This window comes from Saccostrea cucullata, unplaced genomic scaffold (assembly GCF_032062105.1).
Source record: "Saccostrea cucullata isolate Sc308-1 unplaced genomic scaffold, CSIRO_AGI_Scuc_v1 ctg4328, whole genome shotgun sequence".
NCBI classification, from domain to species: Eukaryota; Metazoa; Mollusca; class Bivalvia; order Ostreida; family Ostreidae; genus Saccostrea; species Saccostrea cuccullata.
This window is the reverse complement of record NW_026925939.1, coordinates 30,692-58,095: the sequence shown is the minus strand read 5'-3', so window position 1 is coordinate 58,095 and position 27,404 is coordinate 30,692. Positions and strand designations below refer to the sequence as shown.

At 37.2% G+C, this 27,404-nt stretch overlaps 1 protein-coding gene across 4 annotated transcripts; it reads right to left on the bottom strand.

Moving 5' to 3' along the window:
• Nucleotides 1-2,257: 2,257 nt before the first annotated feature.
• LOC134270122 (helicase ARIP4-like) lies at nt 2,258-27,360 on the bottom strand. Of its 4 annotated transcripts, none has more exons than XM_062752304.1 (25): nt 27,224-27,359; nt 26,386-26,613; nt 25,671-25,742; nt 25,170-25,392; nt 24,284-24,444; nt 23,570-23,608; nt 23,144-23,182; nt 22,134-22,360; nt 21,461-21,803; nt 21,061-21,234; nt 20,818-20,932; nt 19,083-19,310; nt 18,514-18,691; nt 15,915-16,072; nt 15,571-15,616; nt 11,614-11,732; nt 10,956-11,059; nt 10,140-10,239; nt 9,801-10,006; nt 9,333-9,406; nt 8,751-8,846; nt 8,080-8,288; nt 7,706-7,872; nt 4,920-5,141; nt 2,258-4,658 (listed from the first exon to the last, which is right to left on the bottom strand). In XM_062752304.1, the coding sequence occupies exons 2-25, from the start codon at nt 26,573-26,575 to the stop codon at nt 3,379-3,381; spliced, it is 4,770 nt and encodes a 1,589-aa protein (XP_062608288.1). In that variant the 5' UTR covers nt 26,576-26,613; nt 27,224-27,359; the 3' UTR covers nt 2,258-3,378. The 4 variants fall into 4 exon arrangements, with proteins under 4 accessions (XP_062608288.1, XP_062608286.1, XP_062608285.1 ...); XM_062752302.1 differs by lacking the exon at nt 23,570-23,608 and adding an exon at nt 23,318-23,356; XM_062752301.1 differs by lacking the exons at nt 15,571-15,616; nt 23,570-23,608 and adding an exon at nt 23,318-23,356 and having other exon boundaries at nt 15,869-16,072; nt 27,224-27,360.
• Between the last annotated feature and the right edge of the window lie 44 nt (nt 27,361-27,404).

Here is a 27,404-nt window from a genome sequence, read left to right as displayed (position 1 = left end):
AGGCCATCCATGTATGGACCATCATTAGTGTGATTGTGTCCTTGCTAATCAACAAATATTGGAGCTTTGGGGCACCAAGATGATCAACTGCCAAGATTCCATAATTCCCAGTATGTGAAATATTCAGCTTAAATGATGAATGACTGATTAGAAGTAGGTCTTCGTGACACACTTTGTGGCCTTAATATGCATCAAAGTTTAGGGTCATCACATTTTCCCAAGCAGTATATTGGGTCAATATATCTAAGGTTTTAATATACATACCGGGTATGTAAACCTAGGATATTTGAGGATCCAGCGAAGAATGGAGACATACAAAAAGAGAAATGCCCCACTCTGAAATAGATAACATTTCCAAATTCTAAATGATCCTAATATTACAAAGTTTGACAATACTAGGTCTCAGAGTATCAAAAATTTAAAATGGCTTAAAATTATATATATATATATGTATATATATAGCATTGTATTGTCAAACTCCTGAAGATTGGAAATGAAACCGGTTGAGTTTATTTCGGTGTTGTGATTTTTTTTTTTAACAATACGTGTGTGGATTTATACTACATATATATATATATATATATATATATATATATATATATATATATATATATATATATATATATATATATATATATATATATTGTATCATTACTGTTTAACTCATTATACAGTTACCATTAGATGCAACTACTAAAAATTGGTCATTTTATTTTTTGATTGTCTGGGGTCATTTGATTGTCTGGGGTCAATTGTCTAGGGTTAATTGATTGTCTAGGGTCATTTAATTGTCTGGGGTCATTTGATTGTGCATGGCCATTTGACTGTCTGGGGTCAATTGATGGTCTCGGGTCATTTGATAGTCTGAGGTCATTTTGTCTGAGGTCAACTGATGGTCTAGGGTCATTTGTCTAAAGTCATTTGATTGTTGTGGGTCATTTGATTGTATGAGGTCATTTGATTTTCTAAGGTCATTTGTTTGTCAGGTTGTCTGGAGTCATTGGATTGTTGTGGGTCATTTGATTGTATGAGGTCATTTGATTTTCTAAAGTCATTTAGTGTCATTTGATTGTCAGGTTGTCTTGGGTCATTTGATAATTGTTGGTCATCTAATAATCTGGCAACATTTGATTGTCTGACATCATTTGATTTTCTAAGGTCATTTGAATTTCTAAGGTCATTTGATTGTCTAAGGTCATTTGATTGTCTAAGGTCAATGGATTGTCACGGGTCATTCGATTGTCTGGTGTCATTTGACTGTCTGGGGTCATCTGATTGTCTAGGGGTCATTTGATGGTCTGGGGTCATCTGATGGTCTAGGATCAGTTGTCTAGGATCATTTAATTTCTGGGGGTCATTTGACTGTCTGGGGTCATTTGATTGTCTAAGATCATTTAATTGTCTGAGGTCATTTTATTGTCTTGGGTTTATTTGATTGTGTGGATTCATTTGACTGTCTGGGGTCATTTGATTTTCTGAGGTCATTGATTGTCTGGGGTCATTAGATTGTCTGAGGTCATTTAATTGTCTGGGGTCATTTGACTGCCTGGGGTCATTTGATTTTCTAAGATCATTTAAATGTCTGAGGTCATTTGATTGTCTAGGGTCATTAGATTTTCTAGGGTCATTTAATTTTCTGGGGTCATTTGAATGTCTAGGGTCATTAGATTTTCTGAGGTCATTTGATTGTCTAGGGTCATTTGATTTTCTAGAGTGATTTTTATTCTAGGGATCATTTGGTTGTGTGGGGTGTCTAAGGTCATTTGACATACTAAGGTCAATGGATTATCACAGGTCATTTGATTGTCTAGTGTCATTTGACTGTCCGGGGTCATCTGTCTAGGGGTCATTTGATGGTCTGGGGTCATTTGATGGTCTGGGATCAGTTTGATTGTCTAGGGGTAATCTGATGGTCTGGGGTCAGTTTGTCTAGGGGTAATTTGATGGTCTGGGATCAGTTTGATTGTCTAGGGGTAATCTGATGGTCTGGGATCAGTTTGATTGTCTAGGGGATCAGTTGTCTAGGGTCATTTAACTGTCTGGGGTCATTTGATTGTGTAGGGTTGTTTGATTGTGTGGGGTCATTAGATTGTCTGAGGACATTTGATTGTCAATGATTGGATATGCCTGTAGTGGTGAAAAGGGAATGATTTTGAACTTTGTGAGTCTTTTTGCATTGGCCCAAAGGAATCCTGATTTTTGTTCGATCACCAGACTATTTTTACAAGTCCTGAATGAAAAATTCAAAACAAATACACACATCTGAAAATATTTTAATGGATAAAAAAAATGATGAGAATAAGATGACTTTATGTACTCTATAACAAACATGGCCGGTCCTCTCAGAGGAATTTCATTTAGATGTAGTTAAAAGTACTCAGCACAATCAATATTAAAAATTAACTTAACGACTCAATGTAATTAAAACTGAGACTGCTGAAATAGTCAATAAATACTTCTATATAATACTGTACAGAAATTGAACATTTTGCTCTAGATACAAAATGTGGGTTTGTAGTATACATGACATTTTGAACTCTAAATGATTCTGTAAGAACTCAATAGCATTGAGACATGTTCATCATTGACAAGTACAGCTTTATACAGAACATGGTGGACGTAGATTCTTAAATCAGAATATAAATGTAGAAACACATAGCAGCTGGAGGAGTGATGGACATTAAATGTTCTGGGCGTAAAATGATACGTTACATGGCCTGTATTAATACTGTCTAAAGAATGGGGGGATCATTGCTACACCGCTATCTCAGTATGTTTCTTGATGTACTTGGATTGCAAATTAATTAAATAAGAGTATGTCATCAAATTTATGTACAAGTTGACTGTAAATCACTTGATTCTATAGCATGCATAATGTACATATGTCTTTTACTCTAGTTCAAAGCGCCGGTGTGTAACTAATGCTATAATGAGATATTTTTCAGTAGATAAATCATGCGTCACAACATCTAAGTTCACAATTACATTCACTGTTGTCTATTGCATTTGTCAGCCTCCAGGGGAGCCTGCTGTCATTATTGCCATGGCAACAGTCACCATGACTACAAAGTACATTACAAGTCTGTACATGGGGTAGAGCCACTTCTACACTAGGTGTCAGCACTGTTTGTAAGCTATAACATTTTATTCATTTGATGCCCATGTAATGTATCCTGCCATAATTAATGAATCCAAGAAATCAGTTTAGATTGACTTTGCTGAAATCCTGTACAATGGCATGCTACATTTGGTCCTCAACAGAATGCCTTCTTATCCATCCATTGTTCATGTCCTTTGATGGCTCTAAATAAATCACATCAATGAATTTTTATTTCACATGTTGAGGTTCTATTGATAGTTTACTAGTTTTCTTAATGTTCACATATCCACCTTGTCTTGGTGCTTCATCTCCATATTTTGACCAGACTGAAAGTCTGGCGTGTTCTGACCTAGATTTCCGTGGTAATCTTTGGAGCCTGGATACTCGGGGGGCATCATTGTATTGGACCCAGGCATGTGCATGCCGTGATGCATGTTATATTGCTGTTGTCCTGGCATTGGGATACCAGGCATGTACGAAGGGTCCATTCCTGGCATTAAATAAGGTTGTGGCATAGGGAAGGGGTACGGGGCAAAGGGAAACCCCATCATAGGCATGGAAGGCATCCCAGTCATAGAGGGCATGGACATCTGACTGCTGGTGGGGGGCAGGGACGAGGGGACAGAGGATGTGGGGGGCTCCTCATTAGGCATAGGACTTGAGTACGGCATGGAGCCCATCCCAGACATCGGAGGGTACCCCCCACCCTGGTTATACATCAGCTGGTTCTGGAACAGATACGGCATGTGAGGGGGTCCCATCCCTCCTCCCATCGGAAGCCGGTACTGAGGCAGCGCAGAATTCCCAGTCATCTGAGAGGACATTGATGCATTGCCACCGAAACTGGGCGACATATTAGGATTAACTCCCATGGTAGATGATGAACTGGAATTACCACCAATTTGGGATGACATATTAGAGTTAGTGTCCATTTGAGATGACATATTAGATTTACTACCCATTTGAGATGGCACATTCGAGTTACCACCCATTTGAGATGGCATATTCAAGTTACCACCCATTTGAGAAGGCATATTCGAATTACCACCCATTTGAGATGGCATATTCGAGTTACCACCCATTTGAGATGGCATATTCGAGTTACCACCCATTTGAGATGGCATACAAAGATTATTCCCCATTTGTGGTAACATATTAGAAGTATCACCCATCTGAGAGGACATCGTGGGATTCCCCCTTGGCTGGGATGAGATCCTGTTAGGAGCTATTTTTGGATAACGTGGCTCCTCCTTACTGACGTGAGAACTATCAGAACTGTCTGTACTCCTGTCTGTTCCTGCAGTGTTGTTAAAGTCGGACTGGTTAGAGTTTTGACAGTTCATCTCTCCTAACAAGTCTGATCGGCCAAACTGTGAAGCGAGGGATGCACTGGAGTCTGTGCGTGAGATTGGGGGCTTGTCCTGGGAGGGGGTGGAGTACAGAGAGGCCAGGAGGTCGGTGGTGTCCGACTCTTTAGAGGAGGCAGGATTGGTCTGAGATTCACTCGGGGAGTCCGCAGATTCCTCAGAAGAGGCCAGAAGGTCAGCTGTTGTTAACACTGAAAAAGACAAATAATGGTTTTAACATTGACAGGTCATCAATACAGAGTACAGGTTTGTGTTAATAGGTATCATTGAAAGTTTCTCCATTATCCTATATTTCCTAGGCCATGACCAACTCATCCCTTACTAGAGCCTAAATTCTATGTGCTTCAAAACATAAAATCTGGATAGTTCAACAAAATTTTGATAAATGATAGTTCTACATAAATTAAAAGAATTTCAAATCTATATTATGTGGACTATCTATGAGGTCATACCTGAGCTTCCACTGGTTGCCGTGGTAGCAGACGTTGTCGTGGTAACAGCAGTGGTTGTCCCTGGCAATGGAAATTTTGCCCGGACAGCGAAAATCTTTCCAGAGTTTGTTCGTATGTAGACACCTTTGGGAGTCTTAATGATGAAAATCTGTTGTCCGGCTGGAATTCTGTTGGTCCCCGCTGTAGACTGTGTACTGGTGGCCGTCCCAGGTAACATAATATCTGTAAACAAAGAGGAACATCACATAACATCTGTAAAAGAAGAGGAATGTTACATATCTGTAAATGATGTGGACCATTACATATCTGTAAAGGAAGAGGAACGTTACATAACATCTGTAAAGGAAGAGTAACATTACATAACATCTGTAAAGGAAGAGGAACGTTACATAACATCTGTAAAGGAAGAGGAACGTTACATAACATCTGTAAAGGAAGAGCAATATTACATAACATCTGTAAAGGAAGAGGAACGTTACATAACATCTGTAAAGGGATAGGAACGTTACATAACATCTGTAAAGGAAGAGGAACGTTACATAACATCTGTAAAGGAAGAGGAACGTTACATAACATCTGTAAAGGAAGAGGAACGTTACATAACATCTGTAAAGGAAGAGTAACATTACATAACATCTGTAAAGGAAGAGCAATATTACATAACATCTGTAAAGGAAGAGGAACGTTACATAACATCTGTAAAGGGATAGGAACGTTACATAACATCTGTAAAGGAAGAGGAACGTTACATAACATCTGTAAAGGAAGAGGAACGTTACATAACATCTGTAAAGGAAGAGGAACATTACATAACATCTGTAAAGGAAGAGGAACGTTACAAAATATCTGTAAAGGAAGAGGAACGTTACATAACATCTGTAAAGGAAGAGGAACGTTACTTGACATCTGTAAAGGAAGAGGAACGTTACATAACATCTGTAAAGGGATAGGAACGTTACTTAACATCTGTAAAGGAAGAGGAACGTTACATAACATCTGTAAAGGAAGAGGAACGTTACAAAATATCTGTAAAGGAAGAGGAACGTTACATACTGTAGATCACTATATTTTTGCGACACCTTATTTTCGCGAGATAGTCATTGACTCTTGATTAGCGAAACAAAATTTTCACGAATTGTGGTTATTGTTCTATATAATCTTAAGGAATGCTATTATACGTGAGAATAAAATTTTCGCGAGCACACTGTCTCGCATAATTACGCGAAAATAAAGTTCTTGCGAATAAAAAGTGATTTACAGTAATATCTGTAAAGGAAGAGGAACATGACATATTAATATTTTTAAAATAAGAAGAATATAATACAGTATAAAAGAGGCTTTAAACAAATTGCCAGAGGGGTGGGAGATGATTTTGTTTCATTATAAAGTTAACATAGTTTTATTCATCAATAAGTTTTCAATATATTTCAAGTCGCAGGAAAGAAAATCACTTCACTCTTAATGTCAATTCATTATAAGTGTGTGCCATAAGCAAGTTTTACTTTAAATGTAGTGGAATATAATATCTGTAATGGAATATTGTAAACCAACTATTATTCACCATCTTTTATTTGCGATTCATCAGTTTGAAACCAATCCACAAATATTAATTTTCATGAATAAGGAAACATTTTCTACAACAAGAGGCCCATGGGCCACATCGCTCACCTGAGCACTGTGGCTAGGAAAACGTAGAAATTGGTTTATTATTGAAAAGTTTAAATCCAAAAATAGTCCCATGACCAATCATGGATTTGCTATTCTTGAGAAGAAATTTTAAAAAATTTTCCTATATATTTCTATGCAAAAAATTTGGTTGGCCATTTTGCCCCGCCCTACCACCAGGGTCATGATTTGAACAAACTTGAATCTACACTACCAGAAGATGCTTCCATATAAATATGATCAATTATAGCTTTGCTTTTCTTGAGAAGAAGATTTTTAAAGAATTTTCCTATATAGTTCTATGTAAAACTTTGGTTGGCCATTTTGCCCCCCCCCCCCCCTACCCCTAGGGGTCATGATTTCAACAAACTTGAATCTACACTACCTGAGCATGCTTCCATATAAATATGATCAATTATGACTTTACTATTCTTGAGAAGAAGATTTTTAAAGAATTTTCCATTTATTTTGATGTAAAACTTTGGTCGTCCACAGTGGCCCCGTCCTACCCTCAGGGTCATGATTTGAACAAACTTGAATCTACACTACCTGAGGATGCTTCCATATAAGTTTCAGCTTTCCTGGCACAGTGGTTCTTGAGAAGAAGATTTTCAAAACATGCCACCAAATTTTTATTAATTCCCAATTATATCCCCTTGAATGAGGGTGTGGCCCTTCATTTGAACAAACTTGAATCCCCTTCACCCAAGGATGCTTTGTGGCAAATTTGGTTGAAATTGGCCCAGCGGTTCTTGAGAAGAAGTCGAAAATGTGAAAAGTTTACAGACAGACGGACAGCTAAACAGACGGACTACAGACAAAATGTGATCAGAAAAGCTCCTTGAGCCTTCGGCTCAGGTGAGCTAAAAACCAAGCAAAATACATGGTCCAAGGCGATTAATATTTGAGACTAAAAGTAGGTCCCAAAACTCTTCTCGCATGCGAATAAAGTTGGTTTACAGTACAGTGTTGTCCCTTAGCAGTCTGATCCAAATCAAACCTTCTACTACCACCTTTATTTTGATTGTTGTGTACACAAGGAGCTGGTGGGAGGTTTAATTCTTATCAGATTGGTCCCCAAGACCCAGGAATGTCCCCCACCTATAATGACCTAATTTTACCTGTAGTGGTCAGGACTTTGTGGACAGACACACCAGGTTTGTTTTTGCTGATGATTGGCAGGTTTCGGTTGTCACCTCGTCCGACCCCCTTTGGTTGCATGGGGACTGGGGTCGTTACCATGGGTTTGACACTGGCTACTGGTCGAGAGGTATAAGTAGTGGATGGCCTAAAATAAGAAATATCAATTGAAGATAAAATCACTGCCGGGCTTGTGTACTTCTAAATTAAAAGAAGATAATATGTACATATGTATAGTTACAGTCAAAAATGGATATTCTTGAAATGAAAGGCATGAAAGATAAAATTGATTCAATGTGGGTTTACAAAGACAGGCGTGACAGATTAAATTGATTCAGTGTGGGTTTATACTGACCAAATAGGCTGTGAGGGTGGAGACACAATCTTGATCTGTCGGGAGGGGCCTTCCTGTCCCTTGGGATAGAAGGCAGCGTAGGACGGTCGGGAGTAAGAGACATTAAGACGTTTCTCCATCACGTAACTCTGCTGGGCCAGTCGCTTCTCTTTTTTCGTCAGTCTTAGTTCCTTCTTATCAATTAATAGCGACTCATGTTCAAATGGTTTCTAAAATACAAAAAAAAATATTTAAACTGTATCAAACAATGAACAAAATATGTATGAAGTGACAGTTTATATTAATTTTGTATTTCGCTGAAATATTCTACAATGAGTTTCTAAGGAAGTGTAATTCTTTTAGCAGAATTGCAATGATATCTCCTATTACTATGTATTACAAGTGACCTTTACTAAGGTTAGCTAATGACCTTGATTATCATACCCTGGTCAGCTAGTGACCTTGATTATCTTACCCTGGTCATCTAATGACCTTGATTATCTTACTCTGGTCAGCTAGTGACCTTGATTAACTTACCCTGGTCAGCTAGTGACCTTGATTATCTTACCCTGGTCAGCTAGTGACCTTGATTAACTTACCCTGGTCAGCTAGTGACCTTGATTATCTTACTCTGGTCAGCTAGTGACCTTGATTAACTTACCCTGGTCAGCTAATGACCTTGATTATCTTACCCTTGTAAGCCAGTGACCTTCGGTCAGCAGAATCTTGTTCATAATTGGATCCTCGTAATCTTCTTGGCTGAAGTCTATATACTCGTCTTCCTTGTCCTACAAATATTAAAACACAATGTAGAATCTTCCCTGGTTCTGGGGCCACAGAAACTTAGATGCGCCTGCTCTTAATCTCATTTTCACTTTTCTGAAATATTCCTTTAGTAAAAGTGAGACCAAGATCAAAATTGTGCTGGTCTACATTTTTTGGCCTCAGAGCCTAGTTTGTGATTAGGACATAAAAAAATCTAATTCTTATCCACATTTTCTGGAATTAAAAATAAAGTTGAAGGGAAACTGAATACTGATCCCAAGACAAAGAAAAGCAAACTTGAAAAAGTGAGGTGGATGTCAAAAATCAGGGTGAATGGGGATGAGAATCAACGATTTTTTTCATGATGGCCTTAGATATGCTTTCCATCTCTTGGCCTATGATGAGTAAATAAAAACCACTGGAGCTCAATAAAAATCTCATCTGACAACTCAATACTTTGTTACTGGCAGTAGTACTAATCACTTAAATCATCTTACTGAGCCACTGACCTCAAAATGAAGTAAGTTGTCCACCTGTCTCCTGGTCAGGTGATTCTGTATCTGCATTTCATCAATCACACGATCTGTCAAACAATCAAAGTACTGAAAATACTCAGTCTGATAGACTGATAAACAAAAACAGGTCTACAATCATACGATCTGTCAAACAAAATCAGGTCTACCATTACAGCAATTAACAATTTGTTATCAAAATCATAATAATTGAAAACATCTCTACAGTATGTACAAGTGTTGAAATAAAATCACTTATAATTCTACTTAGTTATTTCAGTGACATCTAGACATTCCTTGTTTAGTGCAGCACAGGTGTGGTAAATTAATACTTGGATTAATCATCATTGTGTTATTTACAAGAAATTCCTTGTTTGGACTACGTGTATGGTTAACTAATATTTAATTAATTCAGTGTTACCCTCGATTTACTAGACATATGTAGATCTTTTTTGTGTGACTTACTAGACATTCCCTGTTTGGTGACCTGACGATCGTAGATCTTTTTTTCCATGCTATTATCTGTCACTAGTCGGTACACATAGCTCGGCTTGACTTGTCCAAAGCGGAAAACTCGACAGATGGCCTGACAGTCATGACATGGATTCCAGGAAGCGTCAAGGACTACAACACGATTGGCTCCTACCAGATTGACCCCTAGTGACCCAGCTCTATAAATAGAACAGATGTGAAAGAATCACAATGACCGACAAACAGTGGACTCGATTTAATCACTGGTTATAAATGATTTCATCAATAAAGTTTACTTATTGATTTGTTTTGACTGATTATGAAGTGTATTACCTGGTAGACAGGAGGAATAGCCAGGATTTATTGTTATCCGCCGAGTTGAACTGATTTATCAGCTTCTCTCTCTCCTGGGCTGATGTACTGCCATCCAATCCTGAAAAAAAGGACAACAATCAACTCCAGCATCAGTTCTAATGGGAGTGATGAATATACTGCCATTTATAATTTGCTGGATCTAAGCCTTGTATTGCATTCTCTGATTGGCCTCATGCAAGTCTGCAAGAACCAATCAAAATCATTGTTTTATTCAATTTAAACTAAATTGTAAACAGAAAAACAAGCCAGTTTTAATCCCAAGGATAATGACTTTATCATTCAATAGTCCAGTTAAAGGTCTGTCTCAGCTTTTTAGTCGAATTTATTACCAACTTCCAATATTATCTCGAATTCTCTGTTGAATTCGTTTACTCTGATTGGCCAATAGCAGAGGTCAGTAGAGTTCAATATATGTAATCTCACTAGATGGCGTGACAGTAAACCCTTTCAAACTTGGTCTATTCAGTCAAGAATTTATGTGGAGCGAAGTGGATCAGAAACTCTTGACTTGGGAAGATGATATTTCCAAAGAATCTACTTTTTCAATTTAAAAATCCCATTTGAATGGGTACAGAATCCTTTACCAAAAATTGCCAATTAAGCCCTGCTTTAGCAAGTTTTATGCCACAGGTGAAAATAGGATTCATGTCTGGTCAATAACTTTAAAACTCAGAAACTCGGGCATTATTTTTGCTTGAGGAATTGATAATTTAGCTCATTCTCTATCTTTAAGACAAATATTTACATATATTGTATAAATGCACAACAACTCACGGAAATAGCTCTGGTTTTTGCACCAGTTCTCATCCATATCTGGCCGTGGGACTTTTCTCTTGGACAGAAATTCCTCCAAAAGGTCAAGGGTGAAGAGACTTTGGCTGCAACGTATCAATAATTCATTAACATTTTATTACTGACTTCTATCCATGCAATACATATATACCTAGAACAAATACCTAATGAAGAAAAAAAAATAAACTAAAGACAGTAGTAAATAATGAAAAAATGATTCATGTAAATACTAATATAATGAAAAACTAATAAAGTAGTTTAAAGTAAAAGCACTGAGACTTCCAGTATCTGACCTGTATGTCACCTGAACACCAGGATTTTATCTCCTACGGCAAATGCCTCTGTACCTTACCTAAACACCAAGATTTTATCTCCAATGGCTAATGCCTCTGTATCTCACCTGAACACCAGGATTTTATATCCTATGGCTAATGCCTCTGTATCTCACCTGAACACCAGGATTTTATCTCCTATGGCTAATGCCTCTGTATCTTCCCTAAACACCAGGATTTTATCTCCTATGGCTAATGCCTCTGTATCTCACCTGAACACCAGGATTTTATCTCCTATGGCTAATGCCTCTGTATCTCACCTGAACACCAGGATTTTATCTCCTATGGCTAATGCCTCTGTATCTCACCTGAACACCAGGATTTTATCTCCTATGGCTAACGCCTCCTCTATTATCTTGAACAGGATGACCATTTTTCCTCCAGTCTCCAACAGTCCACTTGTATAGTCTTTAAATAGGTCACTCACCTACAAGTGAAGATATATAAAAATGAACAATCCCCATAAAAAATCATAGGGCAACCTGCCTGTAAGACAAGGGCCAGCTTTGTTTCTGAAAGTTATCATAATAATTATACTTACAAGAGGCCCATGGGCCACATCGCTCACCTGAGCACCAAGGGTAGGACTAGTGTAAAATGGCTTTTTATTGTAAAGTTTAAATCCAAAAGTAGTCCCATGACCAATCATGGATTTGCTACTTTTTAGAAAATGATTGAGAAGAAGATTTTTAAAGAATTTTCCTATATATTTCTATGTAAAACTTTGGTCAGCCATTTTGGCCCCGCCCTACCCCCGGGGGTCATGATTTGAACAAAATTGAATCTACACTACCTGAACATGCTTCCATATAAATATGATGAATAATGGCTTTGTCATTCTTGAGAAGAAGATTTTTAAAGAATTTTCCTATACATCTCTATGTAAAACCTTGGTCGGCCATTTTGGCCCCGCCCTACCCCCGGGGGTCATGATTTGAACAAAATTGAATCTACACTACCTGAGCATGCTTCCATATATATATGAAGAATTATGGCTTTGTCATTCTTGAGAAGAAGATTTTTAAAGAATTTTCCTATATATTTCTATGTAAAACTTCGGTCGGCCATTTTGGCCCCGCTCAACCCCCGGGGGTCATGATTTGAACAAACTTGAATCTACACTACCTGAACATGCTTCCATATAAATATGATGAATAATGGCTTTGTCATTCTTGAGAAGAAGATTTTTAAAGAATTTTCCTATATATTTCTATGTAAAACATTGGTCGGCCATTTTGGCCCCGCCCTACCCGCGGGGGTCATGATTTGAACAAACTTGAATCTACACTACCTGAGCATGTTTCCAGATAAATATGATGAATGATGGCTTTGTCATTCTTGAGAAGAAGATTTTTAAAGAATTTTCCTATATATTTCTATGTAAATTTACTTTGGTCGGCCATTTTGGCCCCGCCCTACCCCCAGGGGTCATGATTTGAACAAACTTGAATCTACACTACCTGAGCATGCTTCCATATAAATATGATGAATTATGGCTTTGTCATTCTTGAGAAGAAGATTTTTAAAGAATTTTCCTATATATTTCTATGTAAAACTTTGGTCGGCCATTTTGGCCCCGCCCTTACCGGGGGGGTCATGATTTGAACAAACTTGAATCTACACTACATGAGCATGCTCCCATATAAATATGATGAATGATGGCTTTGTCATTCTTGAGAAGAAGATTTTTAAAGAATTTTCCTATATATTTCTATGTAAAACTTTGGTCGGCCATTTTGGCCCCGCCCTACCCCAGGGGTCATGATTTGAACAAACTTGAATCTACACTACCTGAGCATGCTTCCATATAAATATGATGAATTATGGCTTTGTCATTCTTGAGAAGAAGATTTTTAAAGAATTTTCCTATATATTTCTATGTAAAACTTTGGTCGGCCATTTTGGCCCCGCCCTTACCGGGGGGGTCATGATTTGAACAAACTTGAATCTACACTACATGAGCATGCTCCCATATAAATATGATGAATGATGGCTTTGTCATTCTTGAGAAGAAGATTTTTAAAGAATTTTCCTATATATTTCTATGTAAAACTTTGGTCGGCCATTTTGGCCCCGCCCTACCCCCGGGGGTCATGATTTGAACAAACTTGAATCTACACTACCTGAGGATGTTTCCCCATAAGTTTCATCTTTCCTGGCACAGTGGTTCTTGAGAAGAAGATTTTTAAAATATACCACTAAATTTTCATTAATTCCCAATTATCTCCCCTTGAATAAGGGCGTGGCCCTTCATTTGAATAAACTTGAATCCCCTTCACCCAAGGATACTTTGTGGCAAGATTGGTTGAAATTAGCCCAGCGGTTCTTGAGAAGAAGTCGAAAATGTGAAAAGTTTACAGACAGATGGACAGACGGACAGCTAGACAGACAGACAGACGGACGCCGGACAAAATGTGATCAGAAAAGCTCACTTGAGCCTTCGGCTCAGGTGAGCTAAAAAGGAAGAAAGGGGTCAAATTCATAAATTAGGCCAACATAATTAAGTAGCTTTAAACTATCTAAAGTCTCTGAAAATGGTGCTGCTGTCAATTTTTTCTAAATGCATTTTGTTCTTTAATTTAATGTTTTCCAAGTATTTTGTTGATATTTCTAACATTAAAAGGGATGAGGCCCAGAATAAGATACAAGTGACTGACTCAGCAAGCCTAAGACACATCAGGACTGATACTTCTGTGACAGTATGTACAGGATATAATTATTCATATAAATGTTTATTTTTACCCATGGCAAACTGATCTTTATTCACCAAATATCAGTGCTCAAAGTTGTGAGTTATTAACTCAAACATGTGAGTTTAATTTTATTTTATGATTTAAATTAAAAGGTGGTTGCTATTCCTTGACCAAAAATATCAGACAAGACTTTTAAATACGTATTTTTTACATTGTGCTCAAACTTGTAACATCTGATTTCTTACCCCCATTCACAGGGAGGGTAATACTGGTTATAGAATATAAATATTACCCAATCATAGCTGATTTCCTGGCCCCTTTCATGGGGAGGATAATTCTTCCTGTCCCCTTTCATGGGAAAGGTACTCCAATACTGGTTATAAAACAGAAGTATTACCCAGTCATAGCTGATCTCCTGTCCTACTCTAATACTGGTTATAAAACAGAAGTATTACCCAGTCATAGCTGATCTCCTGCCCCCGTTCATAAGGAGGGTAATAGTGTTTATATATAGAATATAAATATTACCCAGTCATAGCTGATCTCCTGTCCCCTTTCATAAGGAGGGTAATAGTGTTTATATATATGGAATATAAATATTACCCAGTCATAGCTGATCTCCTGCCCCCGTTCATAAGGAGGGTAATAGTGTTTATATATGGAATATAAATATTACCCAGTCATAGCTGATCTCCTGCCCCCGTTCATAAGGAGGGTAATACTGGTTATATATATAGAATATAAATATTACCCATTCATAGCTGATCTCCTGCCCCCTTTCATAAGGAGGGTAATACCCGTTATATATATAGAATATAAATATTACCCAATCATAGCTGATCTCCTGCCCCCTTTCATAAGGAGGGTAATACCCGTTATATATATAGAATATAAATATTACCCAATCATAGCTGATCTCCTGCCCCCGTTCATAAGGAGGGTAATAGTGTTTATATATAGAATATAAATATTACCCAGTCATAGCTGATCTCCTGCCCCCTTTCATAAGGAGGGTAATACTGGTTATATATAGAATATAAATATTACCCAATCATAGCTGATCTCCTGCCCCCTTTCATAAGGAGGGTAATACCCGTTATATATTTAGAATATAAATATTACCCAGTCATAGCTGATCTCCTGCCCCCGTTCATAAGGAGGGTAATACCCGTTATATATATAGAATATAAATATTACCCAATCATAGCTGATCTCCTGCCCCCTTTCATAAGGAGGGTAATACCCGTTATATATATAGAATATAAATATTACCCAATCATAGCTGATCTCCTGCCCCCTTTCATAAGGAGGGTAATACTGGTTATATATATGGAATATAAATATTACCCAGTCATAGCTGATCTCCTGCCCCCGTTCATAAGGAGGGTAATACCCGTTATATATATGGAATATAAATATTACCCAGTCATAGCTGATCTCCTGCCCCCGTTCATAAGGAGGGTAATACCCGTTATATATATAGAATATAAATATTACCCAGTCATAGCTGATCTCCTGCCCCCTTTAATAAGGAGGGTAATACCCGTTATATATATAGAATATAAATATTACCCAGTCATAGCTGATCTCCTGCCCCCGTTCATAAGGAGGGTAATACCTGTTATATATATAGAATATAAATATTACCCAGTCATAGCTGATCTCCTGGCCCCGTTCATAAGGAGGGTAATACCCGTTATATATATAGAATATAAATATTACCCAGTCATAGCTGATCTCCTGCCCCCATTCATAAGGAGGGTAATACTGGTTATATATATAAAATATAAATATTACCCAGTCATAGCTCATCTCCTGTCCCCGTTCATAAGGAGGGTAATACTGGTTATATATAGAATATAAATATTACCCAATCATAGCTGATCTCCTGTCCCCGTTCATAAGGAGGGTAATACTGGTCCACAGGCTGGGGGCTCTTGGGGGGTTTCTTCTTGACACATTTCTTCTTCTTCCCCCCTGTTCCAGTTTCTGTCTCAATGTCAAGGTCGTTGTCATCAGTGATGCTATTCTTCTTCTGGATTAAGTTGTATAAAATGTCTGGGTGATTCCATATCTATGAATAGACAAAATATAAAATAAGGATGATTTAAAATCTATAAATAGACAAAATATAAAATACAGGTGATTCTATATAAAATAGATAAATATAAAATAAGGGTGATTTCAAATCTATAAATAGACAAAATATAAAAACACTGATTATGCAGACAGGCATTGTTCATTTTTATCTATGTTATCAATTTTAATCAATTCGATTTATTTGTCAATGTAAGAATTTTCAGTTCATCAATCATCATTTTCATCATCTCGTTCACCCTGACCTTACAACAGATAGCGAAGGCCTTGAGAGGGTTGGTGCTTACCTTACAACAGACAGCGAAGGCCTTGAGTGGGTTGGTGCTTACCTTACAACAGACAGCAAAGGCCTTGAGTGGGTTCTTACCTTACAACAGACAGCGAAAGCCTTGAGCAGGTTGGTGCGGGTGCTTACCTTACAACAGAAAGCGAAGGCTTTGAGTGGGTTCTTACCTTACAACAGACATGGAAGGCCTTGAGTGAGTGCTTACCTTACAACAGACAGTTAAGGCCTTGAGCGGGTTGGTGCTTACCTAACAACAGACAGCGAAGGCCTTGAGTGGGTTGGTGCTTACCTTACAAGAGACAGCAAAGGCCTTGAGTGGGTTCTTACCTTACAACAGACAGTGAAGGCCTTGAGTGGGTTGGTGCTTACCTTACAACAGACAGCGAAGGCCTTGAGTGGGTTCTTACCTTACAACAGACAGCGAAGGCCTTGAGTGGGTTCTTACCTTACAACAGACAGCGAAGGCCTTGAGTGGGTTCTTACCTTACAACAGACAGCGAAGGCCTTGAGTGGGTTGGTGCTTACCTTACAACAGACAGCGAAGGCCTTGAACAGTCAGGGGCATAACTCAAACAAGTTATTTTCAAAAATAACTCAAATGAGTTATTTTACATTATTTCACACACACATTTTTTTTTTGAAAAATAACTTAAATAAGTTATTTTTATATCCTACTCAGGGATTTATCAAGGCTGTTTTTACTACCGGTAAACGGTACCTTTCCCCTCTAGAAAAAGGTGAAAAATTCCCCTTTTTCAGATAGAATAATCTCCAATGAAACAGAAAATATTTAAAACATCGTACTGAGATTTTCCGTTTTTGTCCGATTGAAGTTTAACAGCATATCCTAATTCACCATCCTAGTCATTCAAACGCTTTTAAAGGAGAGAGTAGATTATTCAAGCTTCTATATGATATTGATCGGTAAACATGTGCCATGTGGTGGCCATGATGTCAAAAAATACGTATGCTATTGCAGAGTTTAAAAAAGTGTAGATGAATAAGATGGAGCTTAAATCACGATGATTCGGAAGAATGGAGTAACAACAAATACAATGTTAGTAGTGAAACATGAAAAACAGAATTGATTTGTGAAATATATTGAGAGAAAAAATTAAATAAAGTACTCACCTGGTTAAAATATTTTTTTGTTATTTAATATTTTGTCTCAAAAGTGAAGTTTTTGTGACCTTTGTAAAGTTCTACAAATGACCCTCAGAAGCTCTAAGAATGCAGGATTTTGCTCCATTTATTTAAAAATTTTCCGGGGGGGCATGCCCCCGGACCCCCCTAGAATAGTCGCGCCTCCGGCGCTCAGATCGAGCCTGCGGCTCTCATTTTTCCCCTTTTCATATAAAACGGTAGTTAAACAAAATAGCTAGATAAATCCCTGCTACTTGGACATTGATTTCTTGGAAATTTCGTGTTTCCTGCCAATTTGCATTGCATTTTGGGATTCCATTATGTAACACTAGATGGAGTTCACCGACTCTAATGTAGAATTGGTGAGGAGGTGGAGATAAACAGCATTTTACTCCTTATTTTGTCGTTTTATCCACATGGTGTATATGTCCAATTTTAATCATTAAATAAAAAAAATTCCCCACTTTTCCCAAGACTTTGGACACTTTTTCTGCATTGAGCAAGGTTTATACTTAGTCAAACATTTATTTTCGTCTTGGTGCAAGCAAAATCCTTTGGTGCACAGGGTGTGAAGTTAGGGAAGAATGACACAAAATAACTTAAATAAGTTATTTATTTATTGAAGCTATTTTGGAAAAATAACGTGTTTGAGCTATTAAGGTTAGGAAAAAGTAGGTCATAGCAAAGAGAAGTAACTCATTGAGACAAAAAAATAACTCATTTGAGTTATTTTTGAAAATAACTTGTTTAAGTTATGCCCCTGACTGTTGAATGGGTTCTTACCTTACAACAGACAGCGAAGGCCTTGAGTGGGTTCTTACCTTACAACAGACAGCGAAGGCCTTGAGCGGGTTGGTGCTTACCTTACAACAGACAGCGAAGGCCTTGAGCGGGTTGGTGCTTACCTTGCAACAGAAAGCAAAGGCCTTGAGCGGGTTGGTGCTTACCTTGCAACAGAAAGCAAAGGCCTTGAGTGGGTTGGTGCTTACCTTACAACAGACAGCAAAGGCCTTGAGCGGGTTGGTGTTGGCCCAGGACCCGAGATTCTGAACCTGAAGTGAGTCCATGAACTCCCTGTATAGAGTTCGCTGGATTGGGGACATGCGAACTAAGAGGATCAATTCCTGTTTTGGTGGCAGGGCTTCTTGTAACACAGTGTGGCCTCGCCTGTAAATAAACAGAGAAATGAAATAAGGTCACAATCAGGGATAATGCAGCTGTGAGTCCAAAGTAATTTAAACTAAACAGATTTGATACCATTCTATTGATAACATAACAATTCATTCAACGGAAGTACATGATATTGTGTATTTACTGTAAATATTACATAATACAAGAAGGTATGTCTTGCTATAAAAATCTTTTTAGTGAGCTTTAGAGAGTACAAATGTGATATCTGATTAGCTCTTATCTACTTTTGTATGAACCCCTCCAGTAAGCTGCGTAGCACATGAGCTTGATAACTCATCAGTAATATAGATTACATGTACCTTTGTATGAACCCCTCCAGTAAGCTGTGTAGTACATGAGCTTGATATCTCATCAGTTTAATATCTACCTTTGTATGAATCCCTCCAGTAAGCTGTGTAGCACATGAGCTCGATATCTCATCAGTTTGACATCTGCTGGCGTACTGTCCTGACACTGCCCGTTTGTGATTGGTCGCTCAAACATGTTGCTGAATTCTGTTTTGGTGCCGAGGTAATTGGGACGGACAAAATCTACCATACACCAGTACTCCATCAGATTGTTCTGTAGGGGGTACCCAGTTAATACGACGCGTCGTCTACAACATAATATAATTCTGTTTAAAGTACATGTATGTTAAATTACACATAGTTGCCAACTCACCCGATTTCGTCGGGTCACACCCGATTTTTCAACCCATAACCCGATTATTTTTTATGACCCGGCGGGTCATGCTTTTCACCCGATTTTTGCCGAACAACCCGAAAATCTCCCGATTTCCGGATGTGGCTCGTAAATTAGGTTGCACTTTTAACTTCCAGTTACAACCCAAGCTTAGATCTACGTAAACAATGCCGATGGATTAATTATCAGTGCAGGTGTAAACAATTAACTGGGTGTTGTTTTGACAAATCAGTGTTTGAAGTCAATTAAAATGGCTTCAGATAGAAGTAGAGTAGATCGTTTTCAGGGCCAGCAGGAACAAATTGAACCAAACACATGTCTCTGATTGAACCAAGAAAAAGAGAGGCAATATTTATGTACAACCTTGGAGAAAGAAATTCATTCTAGATAAAACAAAGTGATCGAAGATAGTGTAGGCCTAATTTCACAATTAATACATATTGCAATAGTTAATTAATTAAGAGAGAGGAAAAATAACTTCAAAACTGAAATTGCTAACTTGTTATACTTTCAAATTTAGCAAAAACTGCAAAGGCTTTTTTTTTTTTTAAATTACACTTACTTCAGGTCAATACTGAAATATGAAACCTTCAATTCTCTTTTTTAACATGTAAATTTATTAATCAAATATATATGATTTTTTTGTCATTGCAAATTAAAGCTTTATTTTTTAATAAAAGAATTCTCAATACACAAATACTTTTTATGTATACATATGTGTAAACTTTAATCATGGTAAATATGTCGTGAATGTCGTTATGCGTTATGACCAGATTTTTTACATTCCAAATCTGGTCATGACCAGATTTTTACATGCTGGAGGTTGGCAAGTATGAAATTACAGCTATATTGAATTAGATTGTTCTACAGGGATATCCAGTTAAGACAACACATGTTCTAGAGCAATTCATTTTAAGGCTACATAAAATTGAAATTATGGTTCTCTGGCTTGAGCTCATCTGTTTTGAGGTAGCCGCATTTCTAATTTCATTGAGTTTTAAAATTTAATAAAATGAAAAGTTGGTATTGCGGAGACTAATCTGGGGAAAAAAGTTCAGTCCTCACTTTTTCGTAGTTAAGTACTCGAATATCGCTTCCGGTAGCCATTTGCAAAGAGATTCGGCTACGTCATTTAAAATACAAAGACATTCCCTACGATGTTCACACATTGATAAGCAATGGATAATGCAAACCCATGATCAGACATGGAAGGTATATCTATGAATTTTTATCTTTATTTTAAAGAAAATTCGAAATTTACTACTACTTTATCTTTTACATCTACATGTACTTTATTGCCAATAAAATGATAAATAAAATGCCTCCCTCCCACATCTGTTTTGGAGAAAATTGGCCCGAGAACCAGAGAATTAAAATTATATAGCCTAACCCTAACTATGTACCAGTTTTATGAGGGTTACCTTGTTTTGATGTTTTTGAGGGACTGTGAGATTCCAGCTTGGCTATTTTTAATTCTGTGACCTTCATCACACACAACAAGGTCAGGGCCTGGGTTGATCAGGGCTTCATGGACACCTTTGAATAAAGAAAAAAAATGTTCTTGTCTGTGAAGAATTTCCTTGTATCTGAATTTTTAAATTAAAGTGGCCTTTTCCACTACGAGCTCCTTAATTAAATTTATAGTTAACTTAAGGTGGACTTACCCACTAAGAGTTCCTTATTTTTATCCTCTTCATCCACATCGATTACGACCGGAGATGCCGAGGTCTTCTTTGGTTTTTTGACCCTGACGTCTGCCATGTGACCTTTACGACTAGAAAGTAATCTGTACATCTCGTACCCCATCAATAAAACTCCGCCTTTTGTGTACCACTCCCCTTATAATTAGAAAAATAAAACAAATATGTCAATCAAAATTTGGGTTCTTCTAATATTTATTGCATGTGAAATCAAAACGTATTTTCATTCATGTACAGAGGTTTGTTGTTTGTAAGCGACTAAAAGTTACCATGCTCTTTACTTTCATGTCATTATTAAGTAATCATGATACTGGTTTAATGGGCAGACATTATCGTTTGACCTACCTATGACCTTTTGACCTACCTATGACCTTTGCCCTGGCCCCTGTGGATTTGAAGTTATCGTTGAGGAGGTACACGTTGAACGGTCTGGGGATCACGTGATCAGTTCCTAGATCTCCCACCATATCTTGGGAGGGACACCACATGTTGAACTCGGCCATCCAGTTCTGTAGCGTGTTAATGGGGACAATCAGGAGAACCGTGCGGGCTTTAGCACATCTCAGGAACACGTCCACAAAGGATATCATCTGGATCGTCTTACCCAGACCCATACTGTGAGCCAGAATGCAACCGAAACCAGGACTGTTCCTAAACCGACTCAGAGACTCAATAAGATTGTCGTACAGAAACCGAACACCGCCAATCTACAATCAAAGGGGTAAAAACAGTGTTAAAAAAATCTCAATAAAAAAGATAGTTATACAGGAACCGAACACCACCAATCTACAATCATAGGGGTAGAAACAGTGTTTAAAAATCTCAACAAAAACACTATTTCATTTCCAACGATTTTTTCCAGAAATTATAAAACTATTGAATATGTATACCTCTGAAAGATAAAATGTCTGGATCATCAAACTATATGCGTACAATAAATAAATTGCCCTGTACAATGTAAACAGTATCAGAATTATCAAGAAATTATCTAACCTGGTGTTGTTTGATGTATCTAGCTATCTGTGACATTATCTAACCTGGTGTTTTTTGATGTATCTAGCTATCTGGGGAGCCAGGAATATGTCTGGTTCGTCGGACGGATGCCCGATGTTGACCAACACTCGGCCGAAGTCGTCGTGGACATTGAGGGCGTCGTTGATGTGACTGCCGGCGTTGTTCGGATCCTCGGGGTCGACCTCGTTGTCCTCGTCCTTCGTCATCAGAATATCCTCCTCATCACTACTCAGTTCTATCACGTCACTGTCTGTATTAAATAAATTAATGTAAAGCATCAGTCACATCACCTCACTGTCTGTATTAAATAAATAAATGTAAAGCATCAGTTCTATCACGTCACTGTCTGTATAACACACAAAAGATATAAGTTAGTAAAGCATTTATTCAATTCTCATTTCAAGGATATCACTGTCTGTTTGGTTTTTTGCGTGAGAACTGTCCTGGTTGCTGGGAGAACAACTGGTAAACACCCAGACTTATTTTACCTGGTTTGTAAACACCCAGATTTATTTTACCTGGTTTGTAAACACCCAGACTTATTTTACCTGGTTTGTAAACACCCAGACTTATTTTACCTGGTTTGTAAACACCCAGACTTATTTTACCTGGTTTGTAAACACCCAGACTTATTTTACCTGGTTTGTAAACACCCAGACTTATTTTACCTGGTTTGTAAACACCCAGACTTATTTTACCTGGTTTGTAAACACCCAGACTTATTTTACCTGGTTTGTAAACACCCAGACTTATTTTACCTGGTTTTGCATTTAGAGGGCTATGTTATCGGGTTATTGAGAGTGAATAAAAATTTCATCTTATTAGAAGTAAGCTGAATGTAAAAACAATTTATTTTGCTTGCTATCACATGTACTTTGAAAAAATATATGTACCATCATGGAGATGCTATGGAATTGTAGCCCTCTCCAGAAAACTTCAGATTAACAAAATCCTACTAAATTTTACTTAAATGCTATACATAAGATTTATATGATGTGGACGAAAAACAGAAAAAATAGCAGTAAATTGATACCTTTGGATTTCCTTCTTGATCGCCCCTCATCACTGCTGTCTAGATAAATAACATCACTGCTCTTATCTTCATCATCCACTGAAATATAATACAGATAAATAACATCACTGCTCTTATCTTCATCATCCACTGAAATATAATACAGATAAATAACATCATCCACTGAAATACAACACAGATAAATAACATCACTGCTCTTATCTTCATCATCCACTAAAATATAATACAGATAAATAACATCATCCACTGAAATACAACACAGATAAATAACATCACTGCTCTTATCTTCATCATCCACTAAAATATAATACAGATAAATAACATCATCCACTGAAATACAACACAGATAAATAACATCACTGCTCTTATCTTCATCATCCACTGAAATACAACACAGATAAATAACATCATCCACTGAAATACAACACAGATAAATAACATCACTGCTCTTATCTTCATCATCCACTAAAATATAATACAGATAAATAACATCACTGCTCTTATCTTCACCATCCACTGAAATATAATACAGATAAATAACATCATCCACTGAAATATAATACAGATAAATAACATCACTGCTCTTATCTTCACCATCCACTGAAATATAATACAGATAAATAACATCACTGCTCTTATCTTCACCATCCACTGAAATATAATACAGATAAATAACATCACTGCTCTTATCTTCATCATCCACTGAAATACTGTAAACCAACTATTATTCGCGACGACTTTATTTCGCGATTTACTAGGCATAAATTGGTTCGCGACGATTTATTTTCGCGATCATACCTTTTTGGTTTTATTTTAATAGACACATACACTTAAATGACCGGTTCGTGGCGAGAAATATTCGCGATGACGAGGCTCTCGCGAACTTCGCGAAAATTTCTCGCACGCGAATAAAAGTTGGTTTACAGTATAATACAGATAAATAACACCATCCACTGAAATACAACACAGATAAATAACATCTACTAGAGAAAACCATGTTTACTGAATACACTATATAGAATATGCCGAATCTGGCAGATCACAGGATACAAATTTCCCTGAGTACTGGAAGCAGCTCTACGTGTTTTACTGCCCGCAGACATTCCATCTCTTTCTTTCCTAAACCTTCTAAACACTTACTCTGAAGCAGGGACTTGAGTTGTGAGTCGTTTTCTTCCATCTCTTTCTTTCGTTGCTCCTCCAGGGCTTTCTGTACCTCTAGAATCCTCTGACGACGCATGGCTTCTTCCTGCTGGGCGTCCAAGGTCTCCTTGTCAAGGTCATTCTCTTTAAGGATGTCCCTGTAACCATGGTTACATTAGTAAGACATTTATTAATGCTGAGGAAATCTGTTTCTCCCAATAATACTGTCATTTATCATGTTAACAGATATCAAAGTTTACACAAGTTGCTTGAACATGTTGAAACCCAGGATGAAACCACAAAATAACTTAAGCATAATGCTGAACTTAAACATAATTATGATAGAGCCGTAATTTGAATTTCTTAATAAAACAATTCATTTTAGAACTTTAGGCAGGATAAATTATATGTTCTATGATCGATTAGATAATTTATACAATTGCTAATAATAAAAGCCCAGTCCTGTGTTATTGGTAGGAATAATAACATTGAATTAAGTTTAGTGACAGATATAATATGTCCACTCCAATACTGTAAACCAACTTTTATTTGTGTGCGAGAAAATTTTCGCGATGTTTGCGAGAGCCCTGTCATCGCGAATATTTCTTGCCGCGAAGCGGTCCTTACAGTCTATAAAATTTGCCTATTAACAACAGATCCAAAAAAGGCTTGATCGCGAAAATTAATCGTCGCGAACTAGTTTATCCCCGGTAAATCGCGAAATAAAGTCGTCGCGAATAAAAGTTGGTTTACAGTATATCACACAGCTTCATTGCAGTTAGGGAGGGGGGAGGGGGTTACAAAAAAGAGAATTATAATGTGACCAGACTATCTAAACAAGAACCAAACTCTAATTTAATTTTATGCTACCATGGCTACACACCTAATATTTCTCCGTAATGTGCTGGGCTTCATTTTCTTGGATTTTTTCCTCTTGCCCTTTTCCCCAGTGGCTCGCTTTCGTTTGCGTTTTTTGGTTGCCGGTTCTGCTTTCGTTACATCTGTCTGTTTCTGGTCGGAGAGTTCAGTCCTTGTCTCCTCTTCCTTTGTTTCCTCTATTTCCTCCTTGACCTCTGACCTTTCATCTGCCTCTGCAGGACATGGACCTGAGAGAAAACACAACAAAGGATTCCTATGTTATCTGGTTATAATGACCTGTATAAACCACTCAAAATAATGTAAACGAGTATAATTTGAAAAATAAGTGCAATCTTCTTCATCCTATATTGAGCCTAATTAAAAATTTGCATATTTTCACTCATGTATTAGAATTGAACGTAAGTTAGTGGACAAAAGGCTGTGATTTACATTAAATTTCGGATGTTAACAGTAAAATGTCAACAGCTTAGTTGTCCTGCTTGTCATTGTGTGAGAGGAGACTTACTTTTGTCCTCTTCCTCTTCTATCTCCTCTTCCTCCTCATCGCTCTGTTCACTGCTGGCCGAGTCTTCCTCATCTAAACAACGGAATCATTTTAAAGTTTACTGTGTAAATAATTAATAAAGCCCAGCTAATTAAATCAAATTAATATTATTATTAATATCTTCATCATTTTAAAATTAACTAATACAGATTTCAATTAAGAATTCATTGTAACACTGATTACTCCCCAGTGTTATTCCTATATTCAGTGATATTCATAATTCTGTGTAGCTTTAACTTTGGCATCACTATGATCACTTTTAACAACATTGATCTTGTTGAAATTGTGAAGCAGTTTTTAAATATGCATACCACACCTGCCATGATCACTGTAGATTCCTAATTATAGGCGAGGAATTAATTTCCGCGTAATTTCACGAGAAGCATCACTCAAAAAATTATTACTCACTTTTATTTTTATGGTGCACTGCTGAAATCTATGTAAATTTTAAATCCGTTGATCAACCGTCCATTCACAATTTATTATTCTTGCGATTTGACGTTTAATAAGAGCCAGTTCGGGATGAAAAGTACTTGCGAAAAATTAGTAATCTACAGCATACATAATTTTTGTAGACAACATTTTACCTGTGATTTTGTTTTGTTGTTGATTTCCTATTACTGTTAAATAGCATCCAACTCTTATTACTACAATGTATCATCATTTCAACACTAACCTTCATCTTCGTTGTCATCGATGTCTTCATCTTCTTCATCTTCATTCTCATCTTCTTCTTCATCATCATCCCACATCATCTGATCCATGGCTAACTTTTCCCCCCGGACTCTCTCTGTCATTCTGTCTGTATCTGTCTCACTTTGTGTGTTCTCTCCCGTTACGTAAGACTCCAATGAATTTTCTTCCATTTATTAATGAAAAATTAAGGGGGTCTCATTCTGGAAAACTTTAATTGAGAAGATATTATGTAATACATGCAGGAACTCAGATCATTCTAGTAAATAACCTCTCAGTGAACTATAACTGCTCAGTAATCACACTCCCTCCTGCTTAACTTATTTTGTAATATTTTGGTGACAGTAATTTTCTATATGGTTATGTAAGGTCACATGACAATCACACAGCTGTGTGGGTTGACCCATGACCCCCAGACAATAAATATTACCATGCACTTTACATTTCATGAATATTTAACAACAAATAAACAAACTGAAAGTTATATCTTATTTAAAAAACAGAGTAATAAGAGTTGCTCAAAATCGTATTTAAGTCAAATTACGGATTCACCGACTGAGAAATATGCATTGTGCAATGCTTTTTAAATTTCGCCAAAAACATTTAAAACAACCATGCTACTTAAACATGTTAACTAATATATATTCAATATGAAAATAGAAAAGTTAACTGATTGAATTTCTTTCAAGTATCTGACTTTAAAAAAAAAACCATTCCGGAATTTCTGTAATTATAATATTACTTTAGACTGGATTTATAAACAAAGAGAGAATATTTTGGAATGAACCCCGGCGAGAAGGTGACGTTTGTACGTGTTATACCCTTTACAGATACCTCCAAACAGTAAACAGTTTTATCCTGTAAAGCTCCAATTTAGTCCCCGGTCCCTGATTTATTCTTCATCAGAACCACAGGGATTTTCCCGAATTCAAGCGAACGCGAAAGGTTATCTTTTACACTTCCGGTACAAAATTAGGGTATTTCTAGAACCCAGTGGGCCGT

Excerpts from the sequence above, each read along its gene's own strand:
- LOC134270122 (XM_062752301.1), bottom strand. The coding sequence starts at position 26,575 with ATGGAAGAAAATTCATTGGAGTCTTACGTAACGGGAGAGAACACACAA. Across the intron at positions 25,393-25,670 it reads AGAAGAGGAAGAGGACAAAA|GTCCATGTCCTGCAGAGGCA; the intron begins GTAAGTCTCCTC and ends GTTTTCTCTCAG. Across the intron at positions 23,357-24,283 it reads ACTCAAGTCCCTGCTTCAGA|TGGATGATGAAGATAAGAGC; the intron begins GTAAGTGTTTAG and ends ATTATATTTTAG.